This window comes from Octopus bimaculoides, chromosome 11, assembly GCF_046866305.1.
Source record: "Octopus bimaculoides isolate indiv1 chromosome 11, ASM4686630v1, whole genome shotgun sequence".
NCBI lineage: Eukaryota > Metazoa > Mollusca > Cephalopoda > Octopoda > Octopodidae > Octopus > Octopus bimaculoides.
Window position 1 is genome coordinate 35495693 of NC_142938.1, and position 11632 is coordinate 35507324.

General features: G+C 35.8%; 1 protein-coding gene across 8 annotated transcripts in view; it reads left to right on the plus strand.

Moving 5' to 3' along the window:
- Positions 1-11374, plus strand: part of LOC106874397 (uncharacterized) — a 300833-nt gene extending 289459 nt beyond the window's left edge. For 6 of the 8 annotated variants that reach the window (XM_089359809.1, XM_052971687.2, XM_052971689.2 and 3 more), the window contains 2 exons: positions 4033-4233; positions 8999-9950. In XM_089359809.1, the coding sequence (XP_089215935.1) occupies positions 4033-4233; positions 8999-9178 (381 nt within the window). In that variant the 3' untranslated portion in view covers positions 9179-9950. Of the gene's footprint in view, positions 1-4032; positions 4288-8998 lie in introns of those variants that run through there. The other 2 variants (XM_052971686.2, XM_089359808.1) reach the window with 2 other exon arrangements.
- The last annotated feature ends 258 nt before the right edge of the window (positions 11375-11632 follow it).

Here is an 11632-nt window from a genome sequence, read left to right on the forward strand (position 1 = left end):
ACATTGCTCTTCGTGCAGGTATGTCTGTTTAAAATTGTTGGGTCTCCTGCAGGAATGCAAGGCATGAAATGCATGACTAGGATATGTAAATAAATGCAAATAACAAATCCTATTTCAATATAAACTTTCACTTCTGGTTTAACTATATGGCAAGAAAATATTTTAAATTTTAACTGATTTTATATCAAACCACCTATACTGTTGTCAAAGTTTTATAACATGCTATGGAACAGTAATCATCCTTTTGGACCAAGATCAGTGTATACAGAGCTGTCATTTTCATCATCCTCTCATAGAACTCAGAGTCATCTGTCAACAGATTACACCCTAACTCAGCAAGCAAAAACTCAACAAGTAACATTTCAGTAAATGCCACAACTTAGCAAGTACTAACATAGCAACTTGTGTGTGTGTGTGTGTGTGTGTGTGTGTGTGTGTGTGTATGTACGTGTGTGTTAACTGTAAAAAAGATAATAAAACATAAGTTGTAATAATAAGAGTAAATCCTACTACCATAAAGGTTTCAACTCAAAACTTTGTCAGCAACTGAAACAAGCTTAAAACAAAATATTATTAGTATTAAAAAAGCAGGAAGAAAACACCCACCATTAACAACAATAAATGTGTAAGAAAAAAGTACTGAAAAATGTTCAACGGTTTATATCACACAAATTGCAAATGAAGTTACAGAGATATTCAAACATGCAATTCAAATGAGAGGTTACTTGTTTGCGTAATGTGTTTGCATATGTAGTCCTGTCATGAACATTTCACTCTGGCTGGGGTCAATATAAAAGAGGTCACTGTATATCATTGTGCATGTGCTACCAGAAGTCCATAATAAACATGTATTTTTTTAAAATGATATCAAAGATATATATATATATGTGTGTATAAATTCTATCAATACAACATGCTTAATGTATGTGTGTAGTTGAAATGCCACTAGAATCTGTGGTTTTCATTCAAGAAAAATCCCTTTATAGATGGATTGTACTGAAAAGTACAATATATTTCAGAACTAGGTGAAATGAAATCACCTTAGAAGTCCCACAAGGATAACAGATAGTATTGTTGTTGTTGCAGCTTATCAATGTCACATACTCATGTCACTTCTAAAGCAGTTTTGAATCAGCTAGTATGAACTATATACATATAGTATATAGGCACAGGTGTGGCTGTGTGGTAAGAAGTTTGCTTCCTAACCACATGGTTCTAGGTTTGGTCCCACTGCATGGCACTTTGAGCAAGTGTCTTCAACTATAGCCTTGGGTTGACCAAAGCTCTGTAAGTGAATTTAGTAGATGGAAACTGAGAGAAACCTGTAGTGTGTGTGTGTGTGTTGTGTCTCTGTTTGTCCTCTGCTACCGCTTGACAACTGATATTGATGTGTTTACATCCCCATAACATAGAAATTCTGCAAAAGATTTGATGGACTAAGTACTAGACTTTAAAAAAGAATAAGTACTGGTGTCAACTCTTTCAACTAAAAATTCTTTAAGGTGGTATCCCAGCATGGCTGTAGTCAAATGACTGAAACAATTAAAAGATAAAAGATAAGGCAATAGAAGCAACTCTATAGTAAGAATTCTATCAATACAACATGCTTAATACTTGTGTGTAGTCAAATCACCAGAAGCTGCGGTTTCTGCTCAGGAAAAATCCCTTTATTAACATATTGTGTTAAAAAACATAATACATCTATAAAGGGATTTTTCCAGAACAAAACATGCAGTTTCTGGCAATTTTTAATATAGAATTTTTACTATAGAGCTGTTTCTATTGCATCATTCGCATGTGTGTGTGTGTGTTGTGCTTTCAGAACCTCAGTTTTGCCGAGATGAGCCTATGTTCTTGAGCACTTGATATCACTAGTCATTTCAGTCCTTTGTCATCTCTTCCATAAGATCAGCTTTCACTACTTTGTCCCAAATCTCCCGAGCCTCCCTCTTCCCCAAGCTCCATACACATTAAGTGACTGGCAGTTTCTTTATAAAGCTGTCTTCATTGATACACAGCACATGTCTTTTTTGCCCACTGCATCTGATTCCCCACTTTTGCCCAATTTTGCTATCAACACATTTGTCCTATGTTATTCATGCGCACTTACATTGCACACCCATTGGAGCATGCTAGCTTCATTTCTTTTTAGTTTTTGCAAGTCCTCTACAATAAGGTCTCATGTCTCATTACCATGTAGCATTGCAGTTCATACACAAGCATCATGCAATTTGCCTTTCTCTCTTAAATAGAAACCTTTTGTTACTTACTGAGGTAAAAACTCTATGAACTTCCTCCAGCCTGTTCTTATTTTAGTAGCTATATTTTCAGAGCAACCTCCACCACTGCTAATTTGGTCACCAAGGTAACAGAAGCTTTCTATTGCCTCTAGGGACCTTTTTGGGCAATTGAGAAAGACTATTTTCTATGTGCTCTTAGTGTTTATTGCACCTGAGCATCTATCATAGACAAAATGTACTTTGTTAACCTAAGATATCACTGCATTTCTTGTGCATCCTAAATTTGCATTTGGTACACTGTATGGAATTTCTACCTACTCTTTGTCTACATATTGAGCAAACTCATTTCCCTGCTTAGAGTAGGGACTTGTCTGTTTTCCCACTTAGTTAAACTCTTGTCTTTGCCTAATTAGCTTTAAAGTGCTGTGATTCTAGGTTCTGTTTCCACACCCAAAATTTCTTTTGCAATTGCAATTTCACTATAAATTCGGCTACCATAACAAGGTTATCAGTATATATGAGTTACTACAGGCAACCAGTCTTAAACTTCTGTGTTATGGGTTGGTGGACTTAAATTGTTGTTGTTGTTGGCACTCCGTCGCTTACGATGTCAAGGGTTTCAGTTGATCCGATCAATGGAACAGCCTGCTCGTGAAATTAACGTGCAAGTGGCTGATCACTCCACAGACATGCGTACCTTTAATGTAGTTCTCGGGGATATTCAGCGTGACACAGTGTGACAAGGCTGACCCTTTGAATTACAGGTACAACAGAAACAGGAAGTAAGAGTGAGAGAAAGTTGTGGTGGAAGATTACAGCAGGGTTCGCCACCATCCCCTGCCGGAGCCTCGTGGAGCTTTAGGTGTTTTCGCTCAATAAACACTCACAACGCCCGGTCTGGGAATCAAAACCACGATCCTATGACCGCGAGTCCACTGTCCTAACCACTGGGCCATTGCGCCTCCACACAGTGGTGGACTTAAATAAATAGGAAGGAACTGAGAACTAAACCCTGATGTCCTACCTCCACACTAAATTCATCTCCGTACTTATTGTTAACTCTCACTTTACTGATAGCATCTCTGTAAATGTTTTTATCAACCTTACAAGCCATTCATCTACCCCTTGCTTCTTTAGAAAGCTCCAGGTCACTGAATGAGGGACCTTTTTGAAGGTTTTGTATAATGGCTTACTTTGAGTTATGTACTTATGTAGCTATCTTACTAGAAAGAGAGTATCCATAGTAATTTTCTCTGGTACAAAATCAAACTGCATCTTATCTCGGCTAACTTTCTCTCTCTCTCTCTTTGTAATTGTGTTATAAATCTATATTCTCAAAGGCATCTACTTTAACCTTGTAATTGTTAACTGACACCTTCCTACACAACATGGTTAATCATGTGGGTAACTTGGCCATATCCTGCTGTACCAGATATTTTAAGCATCTCAGCAGTGATTCCTGATGGTCCAGGGGCTTTTCTTGCCTTTATATCTTTATTTTATCTTATCAAACTTTTGTCAGCTTGATTTGCTGGTCCCTTGGTTGAATCCATGTTTGAATGACCCTCTTTCTCCCATGTATTCTTTACATTTAATGCCTTTTCATTACAACACTTTTATGCCACTTTCTTTTCAGAATTACTAAGTGTAACTGTACTATTGTCCATCCATATGGATTGGACCTGCAACCAACGATGTTATTATTCACTACATGCTCTATAAAATAAAATAAATAAATAATTGAAATAAACGTGTTTATATACATATATGTGTTCTGTTTTTCTCTTTACAGGTATTTTGTCTCGATGGAGATGGTGCTGTTATTATGCACATGGGTGCATTAAGTACAATTGGTCAGAGAGGATCTGATAATCTGAAACATGTCATCATTAACAATGGCTGTCATGATTCTGTTGGTGGTCAAATGACAGATGCTGGAAACCATGACAGCTTTGATTTCTGTGAAATAACCAAAAGTTGTGGTTATAAAGATGTTAGTGAGATTTTTATTTTTGGTTTCATGGTAGTTTAAAAATTCAATGTCAAATATATATATATATATATATATATATATATATATATAATCACAGGCTTCCCAACCACATGGTTCCAGGTTCAGTCCCACTGTGTAGCACCTTGGGCAAGTGTCTTCTACTATAGCCTTGGGCCGACCAAAGCCTTGTGAGTGGATTTGGTAGACAGGAACTGAAATAAGCCCATCGTATATTCCCTGCACCTGCCCCACCATTGCCTCTCTCCTGTTTCCCCTCACCTACCACCCCTCCACCCTGCCCTTCCAATGCACTATTCTCCGAGCCTTCCGGTGACTTCAGTCTGACTCCTCCACCTCGCACATCTTCCCCAACCTACCCCTTCCCTCCTTCAAACAAGCCCCTACAACCTATGTGACCTCCTGGTCCACAATTTCTTTCTTAACCCCACCTTCCAACCTGGCTTGTTCCCCTGCTCCCACCCACGCTGTCATGTCACGTCACATAACTGACACCTGTGCCGGTGGCATGTAAAAAGCACCTTTTGAGCACTGAACTTCACGGAGACAATGTGGCTGATGCTGGTGTCGCGTAACTAACACCTGTGTCAGTGGTACATAAAAAGCACCTTTCAAGCGTTGGGCCTCACGGAGACAATGACAAATGACCAAGACCTTTGGCAATATGCCATGCTTGAGAAGAAAACCCATCAAGCCAAGTAAAATCATACTCGTAGCAGATACTAGTGTCACACAACTGGCACCCATGCTGGTGGAATGTAAAAGCACCCATTACACTCTCAGTGTTAGAAAGGGCATCCTACCATAGAAATCATGCCAAATCAGACTGGAGTCTGGTGCAACCCCTCAGGTTAGCAGCCCTGGTCAAACTGTTCAACCCATGCCAGCATGGACAACAGATAGATGATGATGATGATGATGATGATGATGATGATGATGATGATGATGATGATGATGATGATGATGATGATGATGATGATGATGATGATGATGATGATGATGATGATGATGATGATGATGATGATGATGATGATGATGATGATGATGATGATGATGATGATGATGATGATGATGATGATGATGATGATGATGATGATGATGATGATGATGATGATGATGATGATGATGATGATGATGATGATGATGATGATGATGATGATGATGATGATGATGATGATGATGATGATGATGATGATGATGATGATGATGATGATGATGATGATGATGATGATGATGATGATGATGATGATGATGATGATGATGATGATGATGATGATGATGATGATGATGATGATGATGATGATGATGATGATGATGATGATGATGATGATGATGATGATGATGATGATGATGATGATGATGATGATGATGATGATGATGATGATGATGATGATGATGATGATGATGATGATGATGATGATGATGATGATGATGATGATGATGATGATGATGATGATGATGATGATGATGATGATGATGATGATGATGATGATGATGATGATGATGATGATGATGATGATGATGATGATGATGATGATGATGATGATGATGATGATGATGATGATGATGATGATGATGATGATGATGATGATGATGATGATGATGATGATGATGATGATGATGATGATGATGATGATGATGATGATGATGATGATGATGATGATGATGATGATGATGATGATGATGATGATGATGATGATGATGATGATGATGATGATGATGATGATGATGATGATGATGATGATGATGATGATGATGATGATGATGATGATGATGATGATGATGATGATGATGATGATGATGATGATGATGATGATGATGATGATGATGATGATGATGATGATGATGATGATGATGATGATGATGATGATGATGATGATGATGATGATGATATTTATTGTATATATAAGTATATCTTTATCCTTTTACTTGTTTCAGAAGGCAAACCTTTTACTTGTTTCAGAAGAATTTTTAGTTGAATGAATAATTTTTTTTATTGGCTGACATAGGTCATTGAAACTGTAAATGTTGGTAAAGAAACTCTTTCTCTATGGTAACTCCTCTTCCTGTTCTTCTTCATTACAGGAAAATAATGGGTTCCAAGCAAAAATAATGTGCTATCATTGAGTTCTTGATGATGTGGGCAGGGTGCAGGCTATCCAATCTCCACAAAATGCTGCAGGTTATTTGCAGAAATGCACCATTAAAAAGAGTAATGTACAAAGCTGAGTAAAGACATTTAAAAAAGGTGAAACCAGCACCGAAGACAAACTATGCCATGGGAGGCCATCAACTGTGACCACTGACATCAATCACCAGTGAGTAGACAACTTGATTTGCGCAGACAGACAAGTTATAATCCATGGACTTGCTACAAAACTAGACTGTGGCTACAATGAATTACAGAAGATTCTGGAAGACCTTGGATATCAGAAATCATTCATCTTCACAGTTGACACCTGATTTGAAAGAGAGAAGGTTGAAAATCTGCTCACATCTGCTGAAAGTATTTGAAACCAGTGAAATAAAATTTTACTTGATTGAGCGACAGAGGATGCAGTGTGGCTGTGTCTTTTATGATCTGAAAATGAAGATTCTTCAAGGCCTAAGAAGTTCAAGAACTAGTGATTGGTGCCAAAAGTTGTGGTGACTGTTTGTTTTTTTTTGTTTTTTGTTTTTTATACCAAGAGCACCATTCTGTTTGATTTTCTTGAATGTGACTGTACACTGAGACACTTGAAAGTTTTAAAGAGACTATTCAGAGGAAGAAATTGAACAAGAATCTGAAAATGATCCACATTCCCCATGACAATGCTTGACCACATGCATTTTTGGCAACAAATCAGACAACTGGAAAATTAGGTTGGTCAGTGCTACAGCCCTCTCCATTGTACAGCCTTGATCTAGCACCCTCTAACTTTCATCTCTTTAATCCAAGGACAACAATTTGATGGCACAGATAAGGTGAAAGTGACTGTGAAGAAGTGGATACAAGAGTGCACCTCTGAATTTTTTTCAAAGAAGATTTGAGTTTAGTTCATTGATAGCATACATGCATTGCTTTTAATGGAAATTATGTTGAGTAGTACCTTTGTATAAAGAAAGAGTTACTCTACCAGCATGTACAATTTGAATGACCCATGTCAGTCAGCTAAAATTTTAGGCCCACTTTTTCATCAATTTCAGGACAACCCGCATATGTGCACATGTGTGTGTGTGTGGGGGTACAAATCTAATATCATTTTAATTACACGTTTCATTATAACATAAGAAATACATTTTATGAAAATAAATATTAATATTGATGATAATAAAAGGCAGCAAGTTAGCAGAATTGTTAGCACACCAGACAAAATGACTAGTGCCATTTTGTCCATCCTTACATTCTGACTTCAAATTCCACTGGGGTCCACTTTGCTTTTTATTCTTTTGGGGTCGCTAAAATAAGTACCAGTGGGGGTCAATGTAATCAACTTAGACCCTCCACCCCAAATTGTTGGCCTTATGCCAAAATTTGAAGCCAATATTAATAATAATATAAATATAATAAATTCATAATACATATATACTTACATGTAGAATATCTCTAATGCATAAATTTAAAATAATGCACTTAACTCTTAGAAGAAATTCATTATATATCGCTTAGCGAAAGACAATGAAAGAGAGGGAAAGAAAAAGTTTTAGCTGGGAAAAATACATACAATATAGGAGGAACAATTATTAACATACATTTGTTATGCATTTTCAAATTTCTTTCTGATATATAAAAAAAAAATTGATTTAATATATATATATATATATTTTCTTAAGCTTATGATTTAAAATATGCAATATTTTCTCAAGTAGTATTTTGTATTTTAACATATTTTTATAAATGACATCAGCTGGACTTGAACTCAGAATGTAGAGAGATAATTGGATGTTCTTCACCCTGGCTAGGGTTCAATCCTACCCAGGGCCTGCACTAAGGTGTGTTACAAAAATTTTAACACGGTGGTGCATCAGCATGGCCGCAGCTCTGAGCTGAAACTTTGAAAAGAAAAAAAAAAACTGGAACAAAATATTGCAAGGCATTTTATCTAACACTAACATTACCCCTACTTTCTTACTGGCACTTTATTTTATCAACTCCTGAAGTATGAAATATAATATTGACTTGACTTCTGTAGGACTTGAACTCATAATGTAAATACCGCAAAGCATTTTGTTTCATACACTACTGATTCAGCCAATCCACTTCCCACATAATTGATGATATAAAACATCTGCTACCTGGAATACAGTTCATAACAAAATATGCAATTGTTTTGTGTAGTAGCAATAATAATGCTGATGATAATAATTTTTTTATTTTCATTATAGTCAGGACAAAACAAGTTGCCATATGGAATAATGAATTCCAACAAAAAGTTCCACTGATTTGTGGAACAGATATCATGTCACTTATTTAGCTACTAACTCAACTGACACTGGTTTTTAACGTTTCTTAAACTGTTATTTGATGATGGTATTGGTTATGTCCTTGATTTCTGCTGTACTTTCATCTCTATTTTTGAGATAGACCAAATTTGAAGATTTGTCTGTTATTTTTGCTGCTCTTTTAATATTGTTATTAATTGTGATGACAGCAATTATTTTCTAGGTCCCTTCACTACTTATTAAGTTATTTATGAATCACCTATCCTTCATTTTATTCTCTATTTTAATCTTTTTTTTTTTCTTTTAACCTTTGTTTAATATTTAGGCAAAAACAGTTATATCTGAGGAAGAATTAAAAGAAGGAATTCTTTGGCTGCGACAAACACCTGGGCCTGCATTGCTACAAGTCAAAGTCAATGTAGGTGGACGTAGCAATCTGGGGCGCCCAACACGTACAACCCATGAGAACAAAGCTGATTTCATGCATTTTTTGGCCATAAAATAAAAGCAAGTTGGTGTAGGGAAACATTGTTTACAAACTATGTTTATGATTATTAGTTTATTCGATTTCAGCTATAGATTGCAGCATATATTAGTGAATGAGAGTATCAAAAGAAAATGTAATGGTGGACTAAAGAACAAAAAAATCTTTCCAGTTCTATATTTAATAGATGAGGAATTATGTACATTATTTACATTATTTATATTAGATAGATATTTGTCCTCATCTTGTTTGTTGTTAAGAAAACGTTTTGGCTGATATACCCTCCAGCCTTCATCAGGTGTCTTAGGGAAATTTCGAACCTGGGTTCTCATTCCTAAGGTATTTTTGGATGTTATTATTATTATTATTATTGTTCAGGTCACTGCTTGGAATCAAACTCAGAATCTTGGGGTTAGTAGCCCGCGCTCATAACCACTACGCCATATGCCTGTGGGCAATTATGGAGTGAATTTTAGGGCTTATAAATCTAGTATTTTTCTATCCTTCCTTAATACCAGTTCCCATATGCTGCTCATATCTGCACTCGGTCTGCTTAGGAGGTAGTTGTGTCCTAACATATGTGCTGTTTCTTGTAGTTTTTGTATTTTCCAGTGGTCGCCATTTTTCCATACATGATCAGCTATACCAGATTTATCAATATCTTCTCTTGCCACAGCTTTGCGATGTTTGTCTACCCTTACTTTGAAGGGGCGGCATGTTTCGTCTTTGTATGACCTACCATAGCTGCATGGGATGGAGTACACACAGTCTTTGGTCATATTCTCTTCTATTGGTGGTTTTACTTGAAGGAGATATTTGCTAAGTGTTGTATTGCTCTTGAATACTGTCCTGATGTCATATGGGCCGCATATCTTTCGTATCTTTTCGGAGAGGCCTTTCACATAGGATAAACAGGCTGTGGACAGTTTATTGGCTTCATCCTCTCTCTTCTTCATAATTGGAGTGGATAGAATACTTTTGGGATAGTTGTTGCTTAACAGATCATTATTGAGCTTGCTCATTTCTTCATGGTGTGTATCACGATCACTACTTATATTCTTAGCGATTGTGATACACACCACGAAGAAATGATCAAGGTCAATAACGATCTGTTTAGCAACAACTACCCCAAAAGTATTCTATCCACTCCAATTATGAAGAAAGAGGACGAGGACAATAAACTGTCCACAGTCTGTCTACCCTATGTGAAAGGCCTCTCCGAAAAGATATGCAGCCCATATGACATCAGGACAATATTCAAGAGCAATACAACACTTAGCAAATATCTCCTTCAAGTAAAACCACCAATAGAAGAGAATATGACCAAAGACTGTGTGTACTCCATACCATGCAGCTGTGGTAGGTTATACCAAGGTGAAACATGCCACGCCCTCAAAGTATGGGTAAACGAACATTGTATGAGGAGATATTGATAAATCAGGTAAAGCTGATCATGTATGGAAAAATGGAGAATATGAAAACTAAAAGAAGTAGCACATATGCTTTGGATGATATAGCTCCTGATAAATAGAAAGAGGGGATGTTCATTGTTTTAATACCTTTTATCATAGGTCTGATTAATCAAAGTTAACCTTGTATAAGAAATAAAAAAATACCTCTATGTGATAGATTGACCTGCTGAAATAGCAGCTCAAACTCATATAATGTACACCCTATCTCCTTCTAAAATGGTAGGATACATTGCCTTTGTAGCTCCTGATGTACACAAAGATTGGTAAAATGCTAGAGATAAATAGCAAAATTTACTCCAAATCATACATCCAAACTGTCTTTAAAAAAAGTTCACTTTATACCATCAATATAGTTTTGCAATGCTTAAATAATAGTCATACAACACTGAAATGAATTTTTTCTTTTAAGCTTATAACAAAAATGGTTCATAATGTTCCAAAATATTAGGTTCTGCTTTTATAAAATATATTTCACAATGACATCATTAGATTATTTTCATTGTTGCACAAATTAATATGATGTTTGAAAAAATGTTGCCTGCAGAACCCATAGAGTGGAAACACTTTGTTCTATTTGTATGTGCTTTTTACATGTTATTTCATGCATTTTTGTTTACCTCTCATGAAAAGAAATTATGGATACATGTATTTTTTACCCTAATATATCTAAAAAAAAGTAATTTCATTTATGTCAGCCATATTTTATTTGGATAATTTATAATTTTTCAAAGATATATATATATATATATATATATATATATGTAAATGCATTTAAACAAAACTGATTATTTGCTTTACCTGATAAAATGAACATTAATTTTTTTATGTAAATGAGAAATTGTAATTACTTCTGGGTTGTTCATCTACAATAAGTACTGGGGTCGATTCATTCGACTAAAAATTCAAGGCGGTGCCCCAGCATGGCCTCAGTCTAATGACTGAAACAGGTAAAAGGTAAAAGAAAAAAGATATAAATTATTAACTTCAACTATTTCAGAGAAAA